Source organism: Tympanuchus pallidicinctus, unplaced genomic scaffold (assembly GCF_026119805.1).
Source record: "Tympanuchus pallidicinctus isolate F22 unplaced genomic scaffold, pur_lepc_1.0 scaffold23, whole genome shotgun sequence".
Taxonomy (NCBI): domain Eukaryota; kingdom Metazoa; phylum Chordata; class Aves; order Galliformes; family Phasianidae; genus Tympanuchus; species Tympanuchus pallidicinctus.
Genome location: NW_026294740.1, coordinates 10,126,706 through 10,153,588, shown reverse-complemented (window position 1 = coordinate 10,153,588; position 26,883 = coordinate 10,126,706). Strand labels below are relative to the sequence as shown.

The window sequence follows — 26,883 nt, the reverse complement described above, 5'->3', positions numbered from 1 at the left end:
TCTGCGAGGCGTTCTTCTCTGGGAAGAGAGCGCCGGCCGGCTGCAGGGCTGTGCCTTCTCGCCTCCTCTGACTAACAGCGTTTATGACAACTGACTGAAATCTGCTTTGAAACTCTCCCTTTTCTCCCTCCCCTCCTAATGGTGCTGTTTGGAAGCAGGTGTTTACACCTGCGTGCTTTTGGTTGGCTTTGCGGCAGCCCCTCCCCTCCTCCCTGCGGTCGGGGCTGGATCCTGCTGTGTGCCCCAGGGGACCGCAGGCTCCGTGCGGGGAGGGAGGGGGCTCTGGACAGCGTGTGCCCGCATCCCATGCCTTGCTGCGTGGTTGAGGTGCAATTAGGCAGAGCAGAGCCCTGCCCATCACTTCAGCTCTCTGCATTCCAAGTCCTTTGCTTGCTTATGTATATTTTTTTATTATTTTTTTAGGTTTTTCTTTTCATAGTTCTTATTATGCTGGGTCAGAAAAGCGGCTCTTCTCGCACTGTCATCTTCTAGGAATCGTGCCTCAGTGCTAAAAACATCCACTCGTGTCGCTGGGAGGTCTTGGTTGCCACCAGCTGCTCTGGAGAGGAGCAGCAGCGCTGGGGTCACGTGGCTGCACAATCCCTGCTGGCCCGTGGGGCTGACAGCTGACGAGGGGCTCTCGTTGGCTGCCTGTGGGCTCTCATTCTGCTCTCACCTGTCTTTGGGTGAGCTGAGGGCTCTCGTGCTCGCCCTTCCCGATGTCCCCTGCTGCCCCTCAGCCAGGTGATGGATGGATGGTGTGGTCGTGTGGGTTGCTGGCTTGGCACAGCCGTGGTGCAGTTTGCTGTGTGCTAACACAGCTGATGGATGTGGGGAGGGATGCCGGAGCTGCTGCCCGTCCCACTGCCCCCATGTCCCCAGGGCTGGCCTGTCCCAGGGCTTTCCACATCCCCATGCACTGGGAGCCGGTGGGATGCTGCTTCTGTCCCCAGTAGGGACAGGGCTGTGGCTGATGGGCTGTGTGTTGGACTTTTCCACCCTGGTTCAATGTGGAGCATCTTCTGCCTGGGCAGTTGCTTCTCCCTGGCTGATGGGGGGACCTGCGCTGAGCTCCCATAGGGCAAGAAAGTGATTGTCAAGTTTGTTCTGATCCAGGCATTGAACCTTCCAGAGCACCAAACCTCAAGTTTTTAACCTCAAAACTCACAATCTCTCCCCATTCGCCCCATTGTGGTCTTGGGCTGACAGCCTGGCCCCAGGGAAGGGGATGGGGTGGATGTGCTGAGTGGTCGCCGCTCCGCACTGCGGGCACCGGGGGCAGGCAGGGGTGCTGGGGAGAAACGGAGCCTATGGGGGGTGGGGGAAACCAATTACTGGGGTTTCTCTTATGACGCGAAAGCACTGCTGGGGAGGGGAGGACGAAAGGCCACAGCAGGGTCTGCGCCAGCCTGCTGCTGTGGGCAGAGGCGAGGCTGTTTCCTGGGGGCTGTGCCCCGATTGAAGAGCGAGGATGGAGGAGGCGAGGCGGGTGCCGCTGCCCGGCATGGGATGTCTGTGCGCCCGGCGGCGTGGGGATGTGCCTGGGCTGCGCGGGAGCTCCGGGAGCTCTGAGGGCTCAGCTGTGGAGCGGAGATAAGGGCCGTGTGGATCTGGGTGTGCTGAGGCGGGAGCACAAGCACTGGTCTTTGAAGTTCAGCGCGTTTGTGCAGCGCTTCGCTTCTGGATTTAATGAACTGGAGTGCTTTGTTTTTGAGAGGTTCAAACAGAAAGAGATGTTTCGTTGGGTCAGAGAAATCCACAGAGGGGTCGGAATTGCTCTGCTCCACCTGAGCCCGCGCTCAGCCCAGCCCTGCCGACCCCCACAGGCACCGGGACGCTGCTGAGCAGCCTCTGCTCGGGGTGGGCAGCACGGAAGCCCCCAACCCGCGGCTCTTGCGGGGTCGAGGTTGTGGTCTCGCGTCCCCCCAGGCTTCGGGAGTGAAAGGGGCTGGGACGGGTCGAGCTGAGCTGGGTGGGGATCTCAGGGAAAAGCAGGACCCGTCGCCTTCTAGCAAGGGCAGGCCGAACGTGGGTTTTATTATTATGATTATTTTCCCTTTTATTCCCCGCTCCCAGGGGACAAATAGCACCGGGCCTCATCCCCGCCGCGCGGGCAGCGCTCCCCGCCGAGCTCCTCTCATTGCCGCCCCGGAGCGGCGCCGCGAGCTCCGATCCCAACCCGGGGAACGCGCGCATCCCAACGGGGATCTCCGGATCCATCCGGTGCCGCCACTCCGCTCTCTCCACGTGCGTTTTTACAGAAGATCCGTCGTCGAATTCCCCCTTCCAGGCGGTTGTGTCACATCTGGAAGTTTGTGTAGGAGTTTATCCAAGCGCTGGAGTAGAGCGCAGCTTTTTCTCATTTAAAAATCATAGGCTGGCATTTCGAGCCTGGCTGGGGGAGGGCTGGGGGGGCCGTCTGCCAAAAGGAGACTGGAGCGGAGGAACCGTAATGACTTCCAGAAGTTCTCTTTCTTTTTTCCTTTCTTTCCCTCCCTCCCTCTCGGCGCGCAGACAAAGGGCCGAGCCCATGCTGTTATGTCATCCGGCGCGGGGTCCCGGCTGCCCGCGGCACGGCTCCGCTCCCCCAGGGGGAAACCCGCAAAGCGAGGAGAGCCCAGGACTCCTCCGGGCCGCCGCCAGTGGGGCTGCGCGGGGCGGGCGGCTCCCGGGGCCGCTGCTGAGCGCTGCGGGGCTCAGCGCCCGGCGCCCCCCGCTGCCCGTGCCGGGGACGTGGCGGAGCCGCCGGGCGCTGCGCCCTGCCCTGCTCGGCGGCGCGGGGTGCTGGGGCCGCTCTGCAAATGCCCGGGGTTTTGTGACGCGTAGAAAAAGCTCTGCTTTCTTCTCCCCCCCGCTCCCCTGCAGATGTTTTGGCACCGTGCTGAAAAATACTTGCCGATTATTTTTGTTTTAAACGCCGCTTCGCTCTTTTTTTCCTCACAGAGAAAAATCAGGTTTGGGATCTCCTGGGGTTCTCCAGCCCAGGTCTCTCTTAGCTCACCGTTTTCGTATCTGCTGTTTTGCTGGGAGGGAGAGAAAACTTCTCCCCGCAGCCTCCCCAGTGGCTTTTTCTCTCAGGCTGTGCCATCGCTTTCCCCTGCAGAGCCCTCAGCTCTCTGTCCCACGCACGGGGTTTGGGGCAGTCATGCTGTGGCCGGGTTGGAGGGCTGGGAAGCCTCCCTGCGGGTTAAATTTCCACATAATTAGGAGGGCTGAGTGTTTCTGGGCTCGTTACGAGGCCAGGCCGTGGCTTTTCCTCCCCTGGCGGTGGCTGCGGTGCTCCTTGGCTTTCCGCTCAGCAACCTAGATATGAAATTTTCCCTTTGCCTGGTGGTGCACGTGGAGGTTTCCCCCAACCTGGGCTGGCTGCACCGAGCTGCGGCCTCACAGCCAGGAACCAGGCCTGGCGCTAAGGAAAAAAAAAAGAGGAGGAAATTCTCATGGTTTTATATAACCGAGTGAGTAACAATTGAGCGTGCTTTGGGATGCTTTCACATCTGCTTCCTACCAAAGCCTGAGCGAAGAGGCTTCAAGCGGATGGAAAAAAGCACATTTTTCAGGCGAGATATTTGCTGGGAGAAAGTTTTGAGCTGGCTCCTTGCTTTTTGCAGTGCGATGGTTTGTGCAGTGCTGGGAGCTGTGCTGTGGCCCCGTGCTGAGGCTTTGCATGTCGAACCACAGTGTTGTCTGAGCTGGAAGGGACCCTGAAAGGCTGCCTGGCTCCACTCCCCTGCAATGAGCAGGGATGCTCCAGCTCCACCAGGTGCTCAGACGTGTGTGAAGGGCACGGAGGTGTCAGGACTGGCCCTCCACACGTGGATGGCAATGGGCTGTGGCTTGGCTCTGCTGTGGGTTTGGGCAGGGGCTGAGCCCTCAGCACACGTCCTGTTGGAGGGAAGTGCTGCTCCTGGGGCTGTGCTTGTCACTCGTGCCCTGCTCCATTGGAGTGTGCAGTGGGAGCAGGGAAAGCCCATCCGCAGTGCTTGAAGGCCCTGAAATGGGTGATGGCAGAGAGCTGGGAGCTGGGCAAAGATGAGCTCATAAAGAAAAGGGGATTTATTGGCTGTAATCCAGACTCTAGCCTCACACTCGCAGGGTTCCTGTAGCAAAGCATCCTATCTATCTGTCATTTGGGTCTCTTCCAAGAGATTTCCCCTCGCAAATCCTCCCAACCCACCTTGGGATGCCCCCAGCGTGCCCAGGGCTGGGAGGGGGCTTCGTGCCCATCGGTTTGCAGGATCTGGGGCCAAATTGGGTCAGGTCGGTTCTCCGTGTGTGTTACCAACTGCCTCTGCTGCTCCCGGGGCATCAGTGGCTGCAGCAGTCCAAAGCAGCGCCCAGACGCTGTACAGGATTCATTAATGATTTGTTAATTCAATTAGAACATGATTGTTAACCTCTCGTGAGGATGAAGCTCCCTCCTGCGGGGCAGGGCTTGCCCCCACGCCCGACTCAGTGCCAAAACATTGATTTTGTGTTGAGCTGACGGCCACGCTATGCAAACAGAGATGTTAACTGGGAGTAAGGCTCATTTTTAGCTCCTGGGGGCTCCTTTTCACCCCGGAGCTGCAGGAAGGAGACGTTCCCTTTGCTAAGCCCTGGGCGAGGCTCTCAGATGCTGCACTTTAAGCACCCTCTACTTCGGCATTGTCTGCTAACAAACAGCGCGAGGACCCGCGTCTGCCGGTAGGTGCGGGCTGTTTGCTCCTGGGATCCGTCCCGCGTGTGCAGCCCGGCTGCAGCGCTGCTGCCTTCGCTGGAGTGCAGAGCGCCCTGTGAGGATGATGGATAACGGGGCCTCGGGTGCCGCTGGGTTCATGCTTATTTGGGCAGGCAGGGAGGAGGGGAATTAGATTAATATCTGACTTGTGGCTGCTACTGTATGTGGCTATTGACTGATCTGGCTTCAGAGGAACATAAATATGTCTCGGGATACGCTCGTGAGGCTGCAATCAGCCGGGTCATGGCGCAGGTCTGCCTCTTTGGGTCAGAAATCTGAATTCCTCTGACCCGGGACCTGGCTGTGTGCACATGGGGATGTGATTGCTTTTCGCTGTGAGTGTGCAGCATGAATCCCACAGGGCTGTGCCTCGTGTCCATCCCAGGGTTGTTTGTGACCCCGCAGCCGCTCAGTGCTGTGAATGGGTCCAGCTTGGTGCCGTGCTGCTGGAGCCCTTTCCAGGGAGAAAATGTTTGGTGGCAGCGGGGCCGCAGCTCATTGTCGCCTCTCTTGTGAGCGGTACTGGGATGTCCCTGAGCTGCTGAGTCCCGTCCTGTCCCCAGTCTGTATCCCAGTGCCACCCCAACCACTTTGCCACAAAAAGATGCTGCAAAAGCGCCGCCGTGACCCCCCCACATCCCCTCCTTTTGCCTCCCCAGCCCCTCGATTCCCACCTTGGGTTTTTACCATTGCCTCTGCACCTCGTCAGGGGCAGGATGGAGCCCGGGGACTGTGTGTGCGATGAATCTATTCGAGGAGTTGTGATCCCTGTGCTTCATTTTGCAGTTCAGCTGGAAAGATCTCGTTTCCAAATACACCCACACAGCACAGCGCAGGGAAGCGGCAGCGGAGCTGCTGGGGGGGTGGGGCGGCGCTGGGGGGGCAGCGGGGCGGGCAGGGCTCAGTGCCAGGCGCTGGGGGCTTCCCCTGCTTTTGGTGAATCCCATACAGGGAGCTCCGCTGCCTCTCTTTAGGGAGGGGAGGCGATACCCTGTGTGCTGAAGCTGCGTCTCGAGGTCATGTCAGTGTCAGGCTGCACCCGAGGAGGGCGGCTGCTTTGCTGCTGAGCAGGGGAGAGCACCCAGGAGGAGGGGGTCTCAGAGCAAAGCTCTTGCACTGAGCAGAGGGAGTCAAAGCTGAGCCCAGGAGTGAACTGGGCAAGCAAGGCAGACTGGGTACGGAAGAAATGCAAAGGCACAAAAAGGTGCTGTGAAATTCCTCTCGCGGTGACCTTTGAGCCCAAGCCATCTTCCAGGGCCACGCTGTGTGATGGGAGGGGTGCTCTTGCTGAGGGGCATGGGAACCTTCCTGCTGGTGTCATCTCGGGCTCTGCGTCCCCCCGCTGTGGGCTCTGCTGGTGTCCCTCGATGTGGTGGCAGCGGTCACCCGGTGCTCGTGTCGCTGTGTGCTGCGTCCTTCCACCAAGGCTGCTGTGTGATTTTTTCCATCCCTGTGCAGAGGCTGAGCTCATACAGCAATATTCCCCTAGCCAGCGCCGCTCCTCTGGAAGCTCTTGGTCTTCCTCAAACCGTGTCTCTCAGCCAGACACAGACACGACCTCCCTTGGCGCCGGCTCCGTAGCACCGTGATTGTCCCCTAAAACCTGCAGCCCCGTCCTCAGGGCTCACCCCATCCGGCACAGGTGCCAAACGGTGGGAGAAGGGGCCGCGGTGGCACCGCGGTGCTCGGCCCAGCAGGGATGCCGGAGTGCTGAGCTGTCTGCACTGCGGTCAGAGCAGAACTCGGGTCAGGAGGGAGTGTGGAGGATGTGGCCGCTGAGTTTACACGCTCCCAAAACCACCTCGTGGTGTTGGTTGGGTTTCGCTGTGTTTGCTTTATTTTTTTTCCGTCGCCTGCTGCTGGCTGCACCGGCGGAGAGGTGAAGTTTGTGGTCGAAACAGTGGAGGTTCCGGGAAATATTTTGCCTTGCTCGTGTTGTTGGGTTTGGTGCTGTTCCTCTGGCAGTGGATGAAGGCAGTGCGACGCGGCCGCTTGGCGCTGCGCTGCAGTTCCCTGCCTGCCAACGGGGAGAGCAGCACAGAGCCTCTGCGTGGCTCCTTTGAACCTTTCACTTTTTTCTGCCTGTTTTCTCCAAGCCAGGACCTCGCCATTCCCAGGCAGAGCCCACTTCTACAGCCCTCCCCAGGTGGGGGCTGTGGGGGGGGTTGCCCTTCCCTTTGGTTTTTATAGCTCCCCATTCCCCAGGTAGCTCCTGGTGCCTGCTGCTGAGTGCAGGGCAGAGGCAAAGCTACGAACCGATGCTCGTGGCCCCCTGTGTTCTTTCTGATTAAAATCTTAAATTCTTCCGTTTTTGACAAGATTTGGGTTTTCTCTGCTGAGCCAGGGAGTCTCTATGGCAACAGCTAGAGGCAACTTTTATCCCTAAGCCATTCCATGTTGCAGAGAGATGGGTGCATACGTGAGCACATGCTGACAGCTGCTTGGACCCCCAGAACGTGGGGTGGTGAGCAGGGGAGGTGGCACCGGTCGCAGTGCTGTGCAGAAAGTGCTGGCTGTGTGAGGATGAGGGATGGGGCGGCGCTGCCCCCCGCATCAGTGCTGCCTCTGAGTGCGGGACTGAGCTGAGTCACCACCATCCCTGGGTCCATCCATCCCCGGATCTGTCCGTCCATCCCCTGTCTGTCCATCCATCCCGAGGCCACAGTGGGGTTCCCTGCTGGGGTTTGCTGCACCCGGGGGTGTTTAGAGGCATTCTCAGATGCTGGCACTGTTTGGAGATGCAATTAAAACCTCAGCCTTTCAGAAGAGTCTTGCGGAATGCAGTAGAAAGGAAGCCAGCTGGACTAAATGGAAACCTCATAGGTTTTTGGAGTAATTTTTAGAATCTTATGCTGTAGGTCTTTCTAGAAAGATACAGTACCACTTAATAATGTGTTATGTTCCTATGCATTATATTTAAGTTGTGCTATAGTATTGTGTAGGAGGAATCTAATTTTCCATTACAGGATAATGTACCTTTCTATAGGTTTTTGGTTGTGGGGATTTTTCTGTCCAATGGAGTTAAATAAAAAAATTATATCTTTCCTAGAAAGCCTACCAAGATGACGAGAAAATAATACCTTTAATTTATTTAATAAAGCATGTAAGTATTTTCCACAGGGGTTTATGCGGCCGCATACAAACCTCACCGTGAGCTGTTGGGAAGTGGTTTGGGATCAGCGGGGTCAGGCGTGATGATTTGTAGCCAGGAACAAGGTCCCCAGCAGCAAACAGCCTGACCCCATTGCCTGTAGTGCTGAGGGTCCTGCATGGGGCTGCTGGGGGTGTCACTGCGCTGTCACACTGCAATGTGATGCACAGATCCCCGTTGCTGGGATGCTCTGTTCAGGCAGGGTGGGGGGATGCGCCGAGCAGCGCGTGGCCGAGCGCCTCCATCTCAGCTCAGAGCTGCCATCGCCGCAGCCTCGCAGTCCTGGGGACCTCAGTGGCATCTGAGAGAGAGGGGGGAAGCCGGTGGTCCTGGGGGGTCCCCAGAGGACAAACGCCTTTTAAGAGCCATGGCAACTAACCAGCCCTGCGTGGTGACATCCCTGCCATCTCCATGACGACGGACCGAACATCACATAGCAACATGTGCCTCCCGTACCCATGGAAACGGGCCGGGTGGGTTTTTAGCATCGCTGCGTTAAATCTCTGCTCCGGGTTTATCCTGAGGTGACCCTGATGGGGGCTGCGGGGCTGGGAGCAGGAATTGGGATGGTGAGGAGCTCCCAGGGCTGGAGGCTGGGGGAGACGTCTGACGGTTTGTGAGGAGAGCTGCAGGCGTTGGGGAGCGGATTGAATTGGTAATCTGATGGGCTTGGTGCTGTGCTGCTGGTCAGCAGGGCTGGTGGTGCCCAGTGTGGGGTGGGGAAGTGGCTCTGTATGATGAGACCCCATCAAGGCGTGTGCACGTGCTGGGGGCAGTGCTGGCACCACATGGTTTCAAATTGTCGTTTTCCCAAGATCCTGCACCAACAGGCTGACAGTTGTAGGAATTCATTCATTTGCAGCTGCTGCAGGGCTTCCTGTGGATGCGCTCAGTCCTCCTTTGCCCGCTGGTGCAGACCTTCCACTGCAACCACATTGCCCCAATGCTTGTGAATAGCTGCCTTCTGCAAACTGCTGCTAATGAATACAGGTGCTGTGAGAAGGTTGGCAGTTTTTTGTTTTAAAGGATGTAAACTGAGCTAGCCGTGTTTTTCTGGGGGCTGAACTTTCAGGCTATGCCTTTCTCTTCCATTTTTCCCCACCTGGCTGATGTTGCCCGTGGGGCTGGAAGCCTCAGGTAGGGGACCTCTCAGCAGTGCCCAGGTCTTGCTGGCTCTGTGCAAGCCTTGGACTCATGTGCTGTGCAGTGGGGCTGTCTGACCCAAAACACTTTATCCCTGCACATCTGTGCTGTGGGAACTGCTGGCAGCCCTGGCAACTAAAAGAATTGGGTATTTGTACATTTTTGCATCCCTTGGATGTTGGAGACCTCTGGACAGCTTGCTCTGTGTGCTGAGGTTCCTGTCCCTGCTGCTGCCTTCAGTTCCTCCCTGGCACAGGATGGATCTGGCATGTTGGTCCTTTATGTGTGTCTTATCCATGGCTGGCATTGGTTGTCCATGGTAGAGAACCAACCTGCAGTGTGGGGCAGCTTTGCACTTCCTGTGCCCTTGAGCTTCCAAAGCCCAGACGCCCCAGATCTCCCCATCTCTGACCTGACAAATCAGCTTCCAAATTCCAGCTTGTTTTATGCGCAGGGCTGAAATCTTAGGGCTCTGTTCAACCATCAGCAAGCCTGTAAAAAAATGAAGGCAGGTAAGTCAGTGCAGGGCTTCTCACCACAGTGCTGCTTTGGAGAGATTCACCCCATGGGGTCTGTGGGACTCAGGCAGAGTGGGGCTGAAGTTGGGGTCACCCAGCACTGTGGGGCTCAAGGACAGCAGAGCAGCGCTGGCCACAGTGAGGGCTGCAGCCAACTCTGCTTAATTCAGTGTGAAACCCTGCCACCATCTCCTGGGCTTTGGCTTGGGATGCTGCGAGTGGGAAATCACTAGCAGGAAATAATGAGAATTAGAGTGACTTCAAGGGCTGGGGTGAGGTGAGGGAAGTGGGGGCTGCAGAGCAGGACATGGTATGGCTCTTCTCGGGGTGTGTGTCCTTTTTTCTTCCTTTTCTTTAGCGGAATGCTCGTTAAGGATGTAAAGGGCCTTGCCGTAAATTGAATACAAATGTACAGTTAATGCTGCCTCTCCCCAAGGCCGGTGGAGGTATTCTGGTATTTAAACCAACGGAGCCAAGGGTAAAGATCCAGGGAAAAAAAAAAAAGAAACAAGGAAAAAAGGAAAAGTGGCTCTAATTGAGGTGGCTGTTTGAACAGTGGAGACCAATTAATGCTCCTGAATCAATAGGAGTGTGTGACTGAACTAATCCATCCCGGCTGAGGGGTCGGGGCGCAGAGCTGCCATGCTGTGCTGGGAGCCAACCCAGGGCGAGCGGCGGCTGTGGTGCTGGCTGAAGGTTTGGTGTTCGTGCCCCGAAGGGCTGCTGTGAGCCGCTTATCTCCCAGAGCTCAGGGCAGCGAGCATCCATCCCTCTGCTGGCTGTGAGAGTGTTACTGGGCGGCGATCTGCCAGCGGCTGCTGTTGGCACCCAACGCGTTGTGCTTCTCCTTTGTTGAGCTTCCAAGTGGATGCGTGTGGGCAGAGCAGATTATTGTGTTAGCAGCGAACCCCTGGGAAGGGCTGCTCGCTCACTTCTCAGCTGCACCCTCTGTCCTGCAGCAGTGCCTGTGGGTGCTGTGGGAGCCCCATCCGGGGCAGCCTGCAGCCTCAGTCACTTTGGAGACCAAGGTGGGCAGGAGGGAGAACCATCGCGGTTATTACACGGTTTTTTTGCACCGACCTGGTGCAGCATTTGCTGGTGTTGCTGGGTGTAAAGCAGAGCTGATCCCCGTGCCGGGCTGCCTGCAGCTCACCTCGCACCAGCCCGGAGAGCAGAGCTCCTCCCCCGCCTCGCAGCTTTCCGGGTTAGGAATCCAGGACGATGCCGGCTGCGCTGGAGGAAGGTGGGGACAGGTGGTAAAACCTGCGGGGCTGGGAGGTTATTTCTGGCCGGGATCAGTGCCGCACTCCCTGCCTCCTTCCTACCTCCCACGGCCGCGGTGCAGCTGGGGTGCAGGAGCCAGCGCCCATCCCAGGGCTGTGGGGGGCACCAGGCTCAGAAAATGGCCGGGAGCGTCGGAGAGCTGCCGCGGGCAATGCAGGGGCCGCATTGGCACCTCCTCTTTTCTGAGCACCGATGCTCTCCCTGCTGCCCATCACCTCCCGGTGAGGATTTGTGTGCAGGGTGGCTGCAGCTGTGGGCCGGCACCGGGCGGGCTGCTGGGCTGCAGGAGGGCGGCTGTGCGGAGCGGGCAGTAAGCAGCCCTGTGTGCCGCGGCACGGCCAGGAGGAACCCTGAGCAGCAGGGCTGTGGGAGATCGATCTCGCACGGCTCCATGAGCGCTCCTTGCCTCGCTGCTTCGTGGCTGCTCCGCGGGAGCTGGCATGCGGGGCCTGCTTTTACATGAGGGCTGCTGAGCAGATAATGGGGATGGGGCTGTAGATGTGTGTGGGGTTTTGGGATGCCAGGTCAGCTTGTGTTGGGGATCCTGCAAATCACTACGGCCTTTAGTTGGAGCAGGAGTGCCCCAGTGCTGCTGGTGTCGTGTGGGGTTAAAAAGCTGAAATATCTATACTGGAAAGACATGAGGAGTAATGGGAGGGAGCCAGCAGGGAGGTTGGGGGGAAGGAGCACAGCGTGCTGATGGGTTGCTGCTTCTGCGTGATGCTGGGACCTCAGGGCTGGCAGCTCCCTTCTGCCCAAACCCTTCTTGTTAATGGATGTCAGCATGGGCTCAACACAGCTGCTAGGAGACCCAAGAGGTTTTGGCCTTCCTGGGAAGAACTGTGGGGCTGGAAGGGGAGCAGTGCAGGGGAAGAATGTCCTGGTGCGTGCATGGAGAGGGGGAGGCATGTAATGGGGACCCCCACCCAGAGGGCTGCCAGCCCCACTCTGCCTCCACACTGCTTCTGGGGTCTGCAGGGATCCATCAGTGCTGTGTGAGGTGTGGGGTCCCAGGGGGTCGGAAGCCCTGAGGACCCATCTTGTATCAGTGTCCCCACCTGCAGTGTGGCTGTTGCAGCGTCCCCTAGCACTGCTGTGAAATGGGGATTGGCAACTGGAAACTCTCTGCCTTCAGTCCCACACTTGTGACCTTCCTGATGCTCCCACGATTTTGCATTCTCTTTTTTAAAATATCAGTGTATCTCTATAACTTTATCTTGGCAGCTGCTGCTCCATAGCACCCGCTATTTCCCCGGGCGGAGTTTGCCAGCAGAGCAGCCCTTCTGCTCCCCAGGGCCCCATAAACTGCATGGAGCTGATGGGGATGGAATGGGTCCGAGCTCAGCCCTGGCACATCCCGCAGCTTCATTTTCTGATTTAAATATCTTGCTTCTAATAATAACCCCAGGGAACGGGTTCACATTCTGCACAAGCTGTGTTGGAGGAACAGCCAAACCGCTCCGCTTGTCCCGTGCCACTGTGCGGCGGCTGCATGGGATGGGCTCTGCGTCCTCACTGCTCTCATCTCTGAGCCACCCCCAGGGCCAGCTGTGGTTTTATGGGCCTGAGAATGGCTCCCAGGGCAGCTGGGCCCTCGGGGGAGCGTGGTCACGTCACTGCAGAGGAAGTGGCTCCCTGGGAGTGATGGCCCTGAGGAAGGGAAAGCAGCACCATGCGGCGTTCACACAGGGACAGGAGCAGAGCTGGGGTGCAGGAGGGCGGCAGCCCACGTGCTTGGGGTGTGTTTGGGGCTCCTGCACCTTCGGGTGAGGCTCCATCCCAGGAGGTGCCTTTTTACTTACTTACTTTATTTACTACTTTTTGGCAGAGATGCCCCTCAAATCCTGCACTCTGCTGAGTGCTTACGTATTTATTTTTTTCCCCAGTTCTTTTGGACTCCCCCCCCCCCCGTGCCCATCCATGCCAGGGTTGCTGGCTGGGTTTGCTGTATGAGCAGTTGGTACCAGGGCAAAGGCTTGGTTGTCTTTCATTGCTCTCAGCTGTGAGCCTTTGTGTCCTGCTGCATTGTCCCCATTGCCTGGCGCCTTGAATCTGGCTGAAATGGCCAGGAATGGAACTTTTGGTAGGAAGATCTTCACACAGAGTGTGGGGAGGCACTGGAATAGGTTGCTCAAGAAGCCTCGTGGATGCAGCAAGGGATGAGGTGACTGAGGTCCCTTCCCAACCCCAGCATCCACCATCCCTGCTCCATCCCCAGCAAAGCATCACTCAGTGCCTCCTGCTCCAGCCCAGCAGCAGAGCTCACTGCTCTGCACCGAGCCTTTGGTGCTGCTTTCCTTCTCCCCCCTGTAGAGCAGGGCCAATAATTCCTTGTGAATAATTGAGCTAATATACTGCCTTGACCAACGTCACTGCATTCCTTCCTCAGGCTGCCCACAAGTGGATCGCAACCTTCTTTGAGCGCAGAGAATTCCTTCCCCCTGTTGCTTCCGCTGGTGATTTTTGGCTTGCTCTGTTTATTTGCAAGCCATCTGTTTGCGTGCGTTATGCGGAGGGCTCCGATGGCGATTGCCTTTGATGCGGACACGAAGCTCGCTCTGTGGGTTCCTGACCCCGAAGGCTCTGAGAAGTGGGTTTGGCTGCGAGCAGCTGCAGTGCTCAGTTCAGAGCTTTCTGTGGCCAATACCCAATTTTCTTTGCTCCTGTGGGAATCAGGTGGCAAGCACCCCATCCCCGTGTGCCCGCAGTGGGGATGGAAAGTGCCCTCGGGCTCCCATCCTTGTGCCTTTCCTCTCGGTCTGGCTTTGAATTTTCTAGTGCCTGGGGGATTTGGGTGCTTGTGAGCCTCCTCGGAGCAGAAGTGAGACTCTATAGCATGGTTCTGATTATGCAATGCTACGTGAGCTGGGAGGTGCACATCCTTCCTAAGAATGCTTCGGTCCCCATTGTGGGATGGGGGCTATCAGCAGGACAGGGATGCACCAGATGATATTCCAGGAGGGTTCCACGTGCCCTCCAGCTGCTGTGAGTGTCTCAGATCTGCACAATGAAGTTGCCCTGGGCCAGAGCGCGAGCCCTCAGCTTACAGGCAAGTGTCCTACCGGGCAGGTATTTATAATGCTGCAGTAACGTTAAAAACAACAAAAATCTCAGGCAGGGAGTTGTTTTGGGGATGTAAACTTCTGCGTCGATGTTTGGCTGCGCCACTTCTGTCCCCGCTCTGTGTCCCAGCTGCGATCCACTGCCCTGATGGCATCCTGTCCCCCTCGATCCACGCGGCAGGGGTCGCAGCTCTCACTCGGAGCAGCTCCGTGCCCTTTCCGTCGTGCCACGGCCGCCTGGCGGATCACCACCCCGCCAGGGCGCTCCGAGGGTTAAGTGCCTGCTGCAGCCTGCGCAGCCCCGTGGCCCTGTCCTGTCCTGTCCCCAGCGTGTGACCTCGCTCGCCCTTTCCCAGGCAGCGGCTGGAGCTGCCCTGTGGCCGTGGGACCCATGGGGGGGCCACCACCCCACACCCGCTGCTGGCCCACGAGAGCAGCGACAGGACCTGGAGTCCCGTTGGGATCCCGTGTGTGAAGCCTGCCTCAAACCCCCCCCAGCCCTGCGCGCCCAAGCACCGAGCCTCGCCATTTTCACCCCCAGCGAAGTGAATGTGCTGGTGTTGCTCCAGGGCAAAGTCTTGCTTGGGAGTACTCAAATGTGGCACGAAATGGGGTCACGGGAAGGTTTAATTTGGTGCATCGTCCTTCAAGGGCAGGAAAAGTCAGACGGGAAGTTTTAAACATTTTATAAAAATATCCACGTGTGCCCAGCGCAAAACTCACCGTCTTCACCTAATTTAGAAAATGACTTTATATGGAGAAAAATTTAACACCGCTCCACGGAGTGGAAGAATAATGAAGATGTCTGCACCAAACCGCGCTGTCAGCCCGAGATCTCCAAGTGCTCTTGAAAGGGTCGGAAGGAATAATTTTTCTTGTCCTGGCTGGTTTTAGAAACTGAGGCATGGGCTGAGGGAGCGGGATGAGCGCGGCTTCCTGGCTAATTTTAGCTGGCCGAAGTCCGTAGCTCAGCACTTGGGTGAGTGGCCTGGTTTCGGCAGACCCCTGGTCAGGTCTCTGGGGTGGAAGACGGGACGGTCTGATTCTTTGAGCTTCAGTGGGAGAAATGCGTTGCAGAGCACAAGTGGCTGCGTGGCACCCAGGTGAGCGCAGCGTGCTTCGGTTCTGCTGGCTCAGCAGCCCCCGCCAGCAGCATGATGAGAGGAGGACGTGGTAGGAGCTCTTGGTACTGCCACTGCATCCCAACCTATCCTTAGTAATCCATGCAAAATTATTGTTTATTGTTTAGAATATGGTGTTTTCCTTAAAGGAGGCCCCCGAGCAGCGTTGTCCATGCTGCACTCAGGTGGCTGCTTGGAAATAATGGTATTTTTAATCAGCGGCTGTGCGGTCACTGCACTCATTAGGGGCGAAAGCGATGAGAATTTTATGAGGTGCAAATGGGTGGTGAGTGCTCGCGTCCCCACTGCGTGCGGCAGAGCTGTGGCCGTGCTGGGCTGCGCTCTGGGCTCCAACCAGCCCGGCTGTGGGCGCAGCTCCGGCCTCGCAGGGACCGCAGGCAGCTGCCGGCCAGGGGTCGCAGCCCGATCCCCTGCTTGCTGCCTTCATTCTCTGCCTCCTCCTTGCTTTTTGCTTTATTAGTGCCAAGGAGTGACCGCTGCGCTTTAGGGAGAGAGTGAGGGAATCTGCAGGGGTTGGAGTTGGATGCGGCCGTGGGCTGGGACAGGGGCAGAGCTTTCCTGCCTGTTCCGTGGCAGAGGTGAGAAGTGGGGGGAGCAGCAGGGAGAGGTGAGGCAGTGTTGGATGGGGCCGGGCACGGGCTGGAGGCTGCAGCCGTTTCAGCGCAGCTCATGATACGTTATTAATGGAAGCTGCGCTTTTTATTTTCTGGAGATTATTTTCTTCCACATGAATTTTTAAAGCGCGTTTCCCTCCTGCAGCAGAATCCACCCCAGCTCCATGCTGGCAGTGCTGTGCCTGCTCCTGCCTGGTGCTGGGCTGCAGCCGTCCCTGCCCCATGCTGTGCCCAGGGGTGGGCTGTGCGCCTGTGTTAGGTGCTGGGGCTTGGTGCAGCTTGCCAGCAGGCAGGGCTGTCTGTAGCAAGCTCTGTGTGTGCAGATGCTCACATCCTAGAGCAGAACGAGGTGCCCTTATCCCCCTGAATATGAAGAAAAAGTCATAAATTTGAGTCCTGAGGTGGATTGGTGATGCGGTGTGTGTAGTGCTCCAAGCCAAATGCCTCGCGGGTGCCTGGAGCTGAGCTCTGTGCCACAGCTGTATGCTGGTGGGGCGATGATGCTGGCTCTTGGCGGCTGTGTGCCTCCCCTCCTCTGCAATGAACTGCTAATGAGTGGTGCCCACTGAGGCTGCAGATGTGTGTGCGGGAGCACTGAGGTGCTGAACGAGTGCGTGCTCCTGCCCACGGCATCCAGTTGGAGCTGGATGAACTTGGATGTTGTATGATTCCATGACTGTTCCTGTGATTGCTGGTGCTGAAGGGGGCCGGCTCTATCCTGGCCCTGGTGGGCTGACATCATCGCGGTGCTCACCCGGGTCTGGGAGCTCTGCACTGCGTGTGCTGGAAAAGTTATTTGTTTTTGGTCTTAGACTTGAAAATCTGAAGCGTGCAAGATGGTCTCTGTCTAATTAAGTACTTAACCTGCAATGAAATATTGTATTTTCTGTTGATATTTTTTATAGAAGTGAAATTTTGGCTCTGTTGCCAAGTGAAACATTGAAGCAGCCCAGTTGGGAACTTGTCATCATATGCAGACTTCGTACACGTCTTTTTTTTAATTGATTTGAAGTTGGATCAGAAGAAGTAGTCCAAACTTTGTAGGTACCTTTAGTCACCCCAGCGCTGTATTGCTTTGCACTCCTATGGAAAGCTATACCCAGCACCAATTAATGCAGACAGCTAATTGGGAAGGGCTCAGTCCTCAGTGCCACGCATGGCCCCCAAGGATGCTGTCACCATGGTTATTGCCACTGTTGTGGCAACTCTGGAGCCACAGGGAAGAGAATGATGCACCAAAAGCATGGCACGGGTGGCAGTGCAGGGGAAAGGAGGGGACACGGGGTCTCCGTCCCCTGTCCTGCTTTAGCTGCCTGGTTCCTCTGGTGTCCGCCCTATCTCGGCCCATAGGGTTAAAATGATGCTGGGTTTGTCCTTGGATTTGTCCTCTGAGCTTTTTGTAGAGCTTGGCAGCGTTTCCTTGGGGGTTTTGAGCTCATAGCCTTCTGTGATTAAAATATCAGGGTGGGAAAGGGGAGGGAGCTGCGCAGATGTGGCTGCAGCCGTGTGCTTCCAGGTCTGCTGGAGCTGATCGTCGCTGCACCGCCGCATCCCTCCCAGTTCCTTCTCTGCGATTCCCAAGCTGCATCTCTCTGTAGTGTGCAGAACTCAGGGGCTGAGCTCCATCACTTGTAGGCAGGGGTGCCCAGGGCTTTGGCTTGGCGGGGTCTGGAGGATGCTGTTGGTGTGAGCATCAGGTAGTGGTGGGTGCAAGGCTGAGCCACGGCGCGGTGAAAACGAATGTGTTTGCTCAGAAATGCCCCACAGCTGCTCCCCCTCTGGAGGTCTCAGCACTGAAGTGCTCGTGGGCCTGACTTGCAGTGTGCAGCCTCAGCCCAGCCCTGCTGCTGCACCGCCTCCTGCCGCCCCTGGGCAGGCACTGAGGGCATCGCTGCATCCATCCTGCCTTCCAGATCTCCTCCTCTCGTTCCTCCCTGCTTTGTTGGTGCCAAACCCAGCCGACCAAGCAGAGGCCCTGGCATGGGAGCACTGTGCCACACTCATGGCCACGCAGAGCCCTCTGCCACTCTGCTATTCCTCAGTGTTACATAAATCCACTTTTATACCCAACCTGTGGACGTCACCGGAGCTCTGTCCATACCCATAACATCATTGTTTCCATGGGAACCAGCGTACTTCCAAGGGGGAAAAAGTAGGAGACTAAAAAAAGGACAAAGAAGGAACAAAATAAGACAAATATGTGACATATCCCAACGATGTGTTGGTGTAGGATGTTGTAAAGGTTTCACCGTGACTTGTTTAGGGAGCATTGCATAACGGTTTTTTTGTCTTGGGTAATGCAGCAAATTGGATCAGGAATGGTGTACCCCAAGCATCCTAGTGTGGCTGTTTGGGAGCCCTGCTGTGGGGACAGCTCTGCTTTGTGGCCTTGTGCTTTACGAGTGGGCAGCAATGGGGCTTTGTGCTGTGGATGTTTCCCAAGTGAGCACCGGCGCTCTCTGCATGCTGCATTTCTCAGGGGTGCTCAGGGCATCTCCAAGGGACAGTGCACTTAAATATGTGTGTATTTGGGGGTTGTGTGCTTCTGCTGTGCACTTCTTAAGGGCTGCTGGGAGAAGCCTTAAGCCGTGGCGCACAAGGGTGGCTTTGGTGCGCGGTGTGAGCTGTAAGTGTTTGTGTTGATTTGCTGTTCAAGCCAACACTGTGCCCGATGGCTCAGTGGTCCTCAGGGCTTCCCAATGGGATTGCACAGCTCCTGTCCATGCAGTCCATGCCCGTGCTGTCACCAGAAGGTGCCAAAACAGCGATGGGAGTGGAGGAGGAGCGAGGTTGGGTGTTTCTGCTTGACTTTTCCATCCTTGCCCATGGGGTAAGGAGGAGGAGCAGGGCTGAATTCACGCTGCGAGGCTCTGGCCAGAGATTTGTTTTCTAACAAAACAGTCCCCATATCAGTGCCAGCCCCTGAGCTGCCATCCCCCTGGCAGCTCATGGAGGGGAGATGTAGGGCTGTGCTTAAAAGCTCCGGCTCCCGAAGTTTGGGGATTATGCAAGGCACTCAGCTTGCTGCGCTCTTTTATCTTCATTTTCTCCTCTGTAAGCAGTAAGATTTTAAACCCTTTTGGTTACTGGAGAGAAGCTTGACGTACAAATCTAAAAGGCAAAGGAGGAACAATTCTGAAACAGTGAGGGAAATTAGAGCCTTGTCTTTTTTTTTTTTTGTTCTTTTTTTTTTTTTTTTTACTTTGACAAAATATCTTTTTCATCAAATTCCATCCCTTCTAACAGCAGCACCCTTCCTCTCCCCACTGCCTGCATGGCTGCACTGCTCAGTGCTGCCTGGAGCACAGTGCCTTGCCCAGGTGAGGAGAGGCCCACGGCAGCATGGGCTGCACAGCCGAGGGGAACTGAAAGGGCAATTGAGGTGATTCTTCCCTGCGATTCCCCTGTTAAAGCAATCCTGCTTTCCTGCACAGGGGTGGGGATGGTGCTGTGCTGTGTTGGGTGCTGGTGGCACTGGGGGGCACTTTGCAGCTTTTTGGAGTGGAATGGTGTTCAAAAAATGAACCAAAGTGCCACAAAATGTGCAGGGCTGTGCAGGAATCGTAGATCCTCTGAGGTTGAAAAGCACCATTAAGATGCCCTCATCCAACCACGAGTCCATCACCAAACCACAACCCTATGGCCGCCCCATGGGATGCGATGCTCAGCCCTCCTCCTGCTGTGGGGCACTTGGAGCAGGGAATGGGTTCTTATTTCCACCCATGGTGCAGATTAATTCTGCGAGCACTTTGAGCGTTCTTTACAAACGGCAAATTAATGTTTTAGGATCTTAGTGCTGCCGCTCGCCTCTCCCCCAAAGGCCGGGCCCTGGAAGTCCCATTATGCTCTTGTCAAAGGCTCTATTTCTGGAATTGATGATGTGAATGAAGCCTCAAACTTCGCTCTCATTAACGTCTGCAGCTTATCCCGGTGTCGCTCCTAAGCTGTTGGGATCGGTGGCACTGCAGGGGAAGGCTGTCACATTTCAACCCAGTTCTCGCATTGCATTTGCACAAAATTTTCCAGGCTTCATCCGTGCTTTCTGCACGTTTGTCCAACAGCCTCCTGTGCCCCATAGGCCATGCAGAGCACGGTGATGCCCGGCGCCGTCCCCGAGCTGAGCAGGCGGCTGCCACCCTCCAGAAGGCCCTTTAATTCATTGCTGCAGAATTTAATCCCAACTTCTGCAACCAAATCGCAGCAAACATAATGCAATATCTTCCTCCGTTGATTACATTAAGCAGGAGAGCTCCGGCTAATTGAATCTCAGGCTCTTGCCTCTTAATTACCAAGGGCTGTGCTTGGCCGTGCCGTGCAGGTGCAGCGCGGGGCTGGAGGGCGTTTGCTGGGGGCGAAGGTTCCGTTCCAGAGAGAAATTGACTTCTGGGCATTTACATTCTCATATGCTTTTTGTTGTTCTAAATTTTAAGAGGGAAGTGACGGCAAAAGCGCTGGCTGTGTCACTGTGGCAGAAGCAGAGCGCTGCTGCTCGTGGTGGAACGGTGGGGTTCTGGGTGTGTGGTGGTGGGGTGGGTGACCCTGGGGTGGGGGCTCGGGCATCCCGTGGCAGGCAGAGGGCTGCAGTGACTGCATCGTGTGTATGGGGTGTGGGTCGTTTCTGAGCACCGCCTGGAGGGGCTGAGGGGCCCAGGAACGTGGTGTGGTGGCCCGGGGATGTGAGGTGGTGGCCCGGAGCCATCGCGCGGTGCTGTCGATGCGGAGCTCCCCAGCCCAAGTCCCCGCAGGGCTTTGCCCCCTTGCTGCCAGTGCAGCATCCGGCACGGCACCTCCTGCTAATTGAAGTTTGCTTTGTCAGCCCCTGGGCTCAAACAACGACGGTACAAAGCCGGAGCCATCAGCACTTTGTGCAGCTCTGGAAATCCCATTAGCAGAAGAAAGAGCTTAACATTTCATTCAGCTGGAAAAAAAACACGCACACACACACACAAAAAAAAAACAAAACGAAAAAACCCCAACCTTCTGATCCCTCAGCTGCACGTTAACACTTGCCCTGTTCTCCCTTCCCTCTCCCATCCTGGGGACATTAAATCAGGAGATAGTGTTATATTGGGCCGAAATGCACTTGCCAGAGGCAGTGACGTTCTGATAAGTGCCTTTGCATCAAAGCTGGGAGAAATAAATGCCGTCAGCAATTAGAGCCCCGGCACGCTCCGCAGGCGGTGTGCCCGGGATGCTTGTTTGGGGCCGGGCTGGGTGGCACAGCGGTGGATGTGGGACTGCCCTGGGCTCACATGCGGGCTGTGGCCGCGCGAGGAGGGCTGAGCTCCCCGCAGGAACGCGGCGTGCCAGAGCTCCATCTGCCCGTCTGGCTCTCCAGGCTCCCGTCCGACCCCGTGGGCTCTGCTGAGCCTCCTCGCTTCCGTGCCGAGCATCTCGCGCAGCCCTTGTCAGACGCTCTCTCATTCTGTCACCAATTTGGGATCTTGCTGTTTGGTGGGTTTTTAATTCCTCCTTTTCTCGAAGGCTGGGCAGAGCTGGGGGTGCTGGCGGATGCGTTTTGAGCTCCCTGAGCCGGGAGCGCCGCCTTAGCATCCTGCGTGCCCGTGGCGGTGCCCCTGCAGGGCTATATTTGGGATAAACATCCCGGCCCATCGCCGCAACCTGGCAGTCGGAATTTCTCTTCCAATAGCTTGTAAACATTCCTCCAGATTAAACGACCCAGATTGCCAGCACCCGGCGGTGACTCAGCCCCGTGTGATTGCGCAGGAGTTCGCACGGGGTCATCCTGTGGCCTCACCCCTTGGGCAGGGCGGGCTCCTGTGTGCCGAGGTCCCTCTGCTGCACCCAGCCCTGCCCCAGGGCTGGGAATTCCCTGCTGGCACACGGTGCCGGCTGCCGGGGCTCCGGGGCTCTGCGCCTTCGCTCTGTGCTTCTACATCTTACTGCCCTTGGTGGTCTGGATGGACGCACGTGCTCAGCACTCGCTCTGCAGCAATGCAGGTCGCTGTGCCCAGGATAGCAGGGATGCACGCAGCCCATCCCGGCCGCACGGCCCCAGCTGTGCTCCGAGTGCAGGGCTGGGCGCTGCTGGGGCCCTCGCCTGTTGGCTTAATGGCTTTGACAGCCTTAATTTGGGCTGGGAATGAGTGGTTCAATCGCTGACTTCAGGGGAACGCCCCTGGGATAAGCTGTGACATAGTTAATAGAAAATTGTAATGTTGTTAAAGTGCTTTTCTGTAAAATGTCAAGAGAAGAAATTAATGCTGTGGGGTTTTCTTTCTTTTTTTTTTTTTTTTTTTCCCCGAAAAGTTTATATCATTCTTTTAATTTAATTTTTTAATCCATCATATCAGCAGCGAGCGCTCCTGTCACGCATCTCTGATTTTATAGCATTTCCACATTTGCAGTAGCCTCTGCTGTCACCGTGGGGAAAATAAGCCATCAGTTGGCATTCGGGATCCCAAATAGCAAAGCAAGGGAACGTGGCTGTGGGCAGCACCCTGCTGGGAAGGCGAGGAGCAGGCATTGGTTCAGCACTGACTGCTCCTGTCTGCGCATTGCAACTTCTGCGCGCCAGGTACCAACGGAGGGCAGGGCAGGGCAGGAGGGGCAAGGGAACGCATCGGAGAAGGGAAGGCGTGCTTAAGTTTGAGTCATTTTATGATAGACGTGTGGCACTTAGTGCTTGTGCCGCCAATGGGGGGGTGGTTTTTGGGGTGTCACAGGTGGCACACAGCACCCCGGGGCGCTTCACCCTCTGCCGTTCCCTATCCATCGCAGTGGGGATAAAACCAGGACTGCGGTGCGGAGTGCCGGGCTGAGGGATGCGGGTGCCCAGTGCTGCGCTTCCTTGACCCCTCACACAGCTGGTTTGAGCGTGTGAGCATGCTGGTGATCCTGCTCAATTGCGTGACGCTGGGCATGTTCCACCCCTGCGAGGACATCGCCTGCGACTCCCCGCGCTGCCGCATCCTGCAGGTACTGAGCTGCGCTGTGCAAGCGCTGCGCCTGCACTCGGGTTTGTGCCGGCTGCCCCTCATCCCTGCTCTGTATCTTTTGCAGAGCTTTGATGACTTCATCTTTGCCTTCTTCGCCGTGGAGATGATAGTCAAGATGATCGCGCTGGGGATCTTTGGGAAGAAATGCTACCTGGGAGACACGTGGAACCGCCTGGACTTCTTCATTGTCATTGCAGGGTGAGCCGGGCGAGCGCGTCCTTCGGAGCCGGAGGGGCAGGGGCTGCAGTGTGGCTGCTATGTGGGGGTGAGTGCCAGGGGATGGGCACAGCGGTTCCCATCCATCCCGGCACCCTGCAGTCGCTCGGTTGGAGGAGCCAACCAAGCCGCAGCCGCAGCGATCTCCATCCCGCTCATGTCCCATGCTCGTGGTTTGGGTTCCGTGCAGTCTGCCCAAGGGAGGCCAGCATTTCGTTTGAAGCACAGAGCTGCCTTCCTGCAAGGTTACTTCAATGAGATGTGCGTGATTGTCCTCCGTGTTGTTTTTGAGGGAGAGCGACCGAGTTTGCCTGTTGGAGCGGTTTCCTTTCTGAGGCACCTGGTTTGAGTTAGGGCTCCTCCAGCAGCCGAGAACCTCCTGGCTGGGGCTGGGAATCCACATGAAAAGTGCCTGGCCCCCAGCCAGGGCGCTGAGCTGCTTTGGCTCTGGAGCTGCTCACCAGCCTTCCTTCCTCCGAGAGCCCAGAGTTGCCGTGGGGAAATTGGCATTTTCCCCTTTTGATAGAGCTGCGGATCAAATTGCCTGCATTTTCCTGGAAAGGGTCCCCCCACCCTGGAACGTTTCCCATCAGAGGGTGTCAGCAGACGTCTGCTTGTGGCCCAGCAGCACCTCGCTGGGAGCTGGGGACACTGCAGCACGGCCCAGTACCACCAGTACAGAGGTGTGGGGACTCCCAGTGCCTCCCTGGGGACTCACTGCTGCAGGGGCCACGAGATTTCAGTTTCTTCTTTATCTCTTTTTCTGGCTTCCTGCCTGGTCAGCTCTGCCTCTCGCTAAACGATCGGCCTTTGCTTTGTGTGTGTGGACTGCTCCCGTCTGGGCCCTGCCAGGCAGAGGATCGAAGGGCTGAAGGCTGCTGCTCCCACTGCTCCGCCCCACCTCCCCCCTCCTCCTGCCCCAGCCGCGCTGCTGCCCTGGGGGCCGTCGCTGTCGGCGCTGTGCCGCGTGCTGGGATAGCTGTGTGAATGGGAAAAGACACCTCAAGGACAGGACCGAGGGGGTCAGGTTCCAGCCAAGTGAAGTCAGGGGAAGCAGTGCTCAGACCGTTCCTTGGGGGAGAACTGGGGAATATTCCAGAGCTGAGCTGTAGAGGAGGGTGTGCACCAGAGTGATGTTCCAGTGCCAGAAACCCTGCAAAGAGAGCGGAGTCCTTACTGTGGTCTTACATGAAGGCTTCAGGCAGTCCTTTGCCCATCAGAGCCTGCCCTAAATCTCCTCCAGCCCCAAGCATCCTGGAAATAAGACGAGGCAAAGCAGCAGACCCACTTCTGCATTGCTTTCTCACCGTGGGCAGAGCTCCTGCAGAGACCCCTGGTGAGTGCAACTGGCTTCCAAAAAGAAAGAAAAACTTAAAATGAAAAAGGTGACATTTCGTCTTCCTCCTTGAGAGCCCCTGGCCCTGTTGAGGCTGTGGTGCAGAAGCCTTTCCTTGTATGTTGGCCCAGGAGGTGCTGGGTGAGCAGCGCTGGCCGTGCTATGCCACTGAGTGCTGTTCAGCTCTGTTAAACTGCCCAGAGCCATCTCATGAGCTCATGGAGAATAAATGACTTCTTTGTGACAATGTAATGCAATTAGAACTAATTGCAGAGAGTGTGATGTCTGCACTGTATCTCTGTAATTACAGGGAAACTTGCTGCAGATGAGCAGAGTGCTGTGTTATCAAAACTCAGCAAAACGTGGTTTTGGCTGTGGGTTATGGGGAAAAGGGGAAAAAATGTGGCACACCACCCTGTTATGTTCTGTTATGGTGAAGGAGAGAGTTTGAGGAGTGTGCATTTGCAAGGAGCACCTGAAGGTCACCAGACTCTGTTTGGTGTCTGCATTTCTGCATTCCTGCTTGTTGGGGGCTGTGCTCCATTCATCTCCTTTTGGTGCTGTGCTCCATCACCTCTTGGAGCTGTGCTCCATCCATGCCCTGTCAGAGCGGCGTGGCTCTGCTGCAGCTCTGCGCTCCAGCACTGTTTGGTGGAGTGTCTGTTTGTGCTGCACTCGCTGTAATGGGGACGGCCCTCTTAAGGTACTTTCTTCCCAAGTTAAACACTTGAAATGCTTTGCTTACAGCTGAGAAGAAGCAGGGCTTGGCAGCCTCTTCTGAGCAGACATCTCTTCTTTCTCCCATTGCTGCCCCAAATGCTTCTGGTTTGGTCTGCAGTGCTTCCTGCCCGCTCTGCCTCGCATTGCCTGCACTGCAGAGCACAGCACAGTGCCTGGCCTGGGCTGCGCTGAGCACAGAGGAGCTCTCTCAGGCCGTATGTAAAAGATGTGCTATAGTTAATGCACATCAGGAACAAAACTTACTCTTTTATGTTTGTTTCTAATGAAAACACAAAAAGAGAGAGCGACCAACGCACAGGACAGGTGGGATGTTTGACCTGCTCCTGTGGGAGCAGCGCTGTGGTCTGGTTGGGGGGCAGTGGCTGCTGTTCTCAGTGAGTTCTCAAGGTGCTCAGAGTGGGATTTCAGTTTTCTCTTCCCATGCTTTGTCCTTGAGAGCAGTTGTTCACAGCCTCTTGAACTGCCGAAAAGCGATGACAAGAGAAAGGCGTGATGGTGAAGCAGGGGCTGTTTGTCTGTAGGAGCTCCTGTAGAAACCTGCTAAGGAGACGTGACCAGGTTTTTGCTTTTCCATCCCCACTCTGTTTGCACACCCATCACCCGCAGCGCAGCCTGGAGCTGTGCTCTGCCTGCAGCTCTGCAGCTCTGACCTCAGCACTGGCAGGCAGGAGCAGCCTGAGCTGTGGCCATGGCACAGAGCTCAGCTCCATCCTCTGTTGTCTGAAGACAGCCCTCAGCCAGGCTCAGAAAGTAGTGCCTGTGCAGGCCAGAAGAAAATGTCCCCGTGGCTTTTTGAAGGTGTGACACCACAAAACATTTCCCTCTGTCTTTTCCATGGGTTAATATTGCCCACCGATCACTGTGCTTTGTAGATAGCAGCGGCTCTCTGCCCGCTCTGGGATGCTGTGCTGTGTAGCTCGGTGTGTGCAGTGGCTGTCACCCGCTCTTGTCACCTGGCTCCTGTGGCCAGCTGTGTCCCGTCCCAGCTGGGGGGCAGCTCAGAGCCCTCTGCATCTCCTCTAAATGAGAGGAAGCCCAGAGCTGTCCCCGAGCAGGGCAGCAATGAGTTGTCCCTCGTACAACTTGTCTGCCTATCTGTCTGTATGTCCGTCTGTCTGTCCCTGGAGCCTTCCCTCTGGGAGCAGCACAAAGGTTCCACCGGTCCCTTAGAGCATCGCTCAGCACTCCAGGTGTGTCTGGCTGTGCAGATGCTCTTTGTGTTCTTCGGAAGTCCTAAATGCTCTGCTTTCTCTCTGAGACACTCCGGCAGCTGAGGCTCAGCACTTGGTACAGAGCTGTTTCTATTGAGCACCAAGCATTTTTCTGCACCTTGAGTTTCCCCGGGCACTTGTCTGTGTGGAGCTGTGACTGTGCCGTCACACTGGAGCAGAGATGACATTTGGGCTTTCTGCAGGGCGGATTTTCCGAGCGGGGATGTGAGGTGCTGGTAACTGCACCTGTCACCTCACGGCGCAGTGACATCCCCACGTCCCCTGCCTGGATACCGGGACAGAGTTGGTCCCTCCTGTGCATGGCTGTGCCCTGTGGGCAGGGGATCCTGTGCCATGGGGCTGGGGGAGCTGCGCCTGTCTGGCTGTGCGAAATGCAGGAGGAGAGGTGTGCTGCATCGATGCATGGGATGGGCAAACACCAGCCACAAAGAGCAGCTGTAGCAGCAGCTGAGAAGGTACTGCTGTGTAAGAGCTAACGTGTGGGCTCATCCTGAATACTCTGAGGCTGAAATGAGGCTCTGAACATCAAAACTGGAGGGAGGGAACCACCCAACCATCTTGGAACTGGAACTTGATAATTTTGGGATTGGATGAGTGTCCTGTGACTGCCTGGGCAGCAGAAGCCCATGTGCTGCTGTGTGTTCCTGGCTGCACCTCATTGCAGTGTTCTCTGCACAGCTCCTGGGTGGCTCTGCGGGATCCTGGTGTTGCAGGGATGGGGCACGGCTGGCTATGAGCATAGGGATGGTGTGCAGCAGCAGGCAG

General features: G+C 56.6%; 1 protein-coding gene across 11 annotated transcripts in view; it reads left to right on the top strand.

Annotated features, from left to right (window-relative positions):
• Positions 1-26,883, top strand: part of CACNA1G (calcium voltage-gated channel subunit alpha1 G) — a 107,581-nt gene that overhangs the window by 1,773 nt on the left and 78,925 nt on the right. For all 11 annotated transcript variants that reach the window (XM_052688063.1, XM_052688062.1, XM_052688064.1 and 8 more), the window contains exons 2-3: positions 22,462-22,573; positions 22,658-22,791. In XM_052688063.1, the coding sequence (XP_052544023.1) occupies positions 22,462-22,573; positions 22,658-22,791 (246 nt within the window). The remainder of the gene's footprint in view (positions 1-22,461; positions 22,574-22,657; positions 22,792-26,883) is intronic.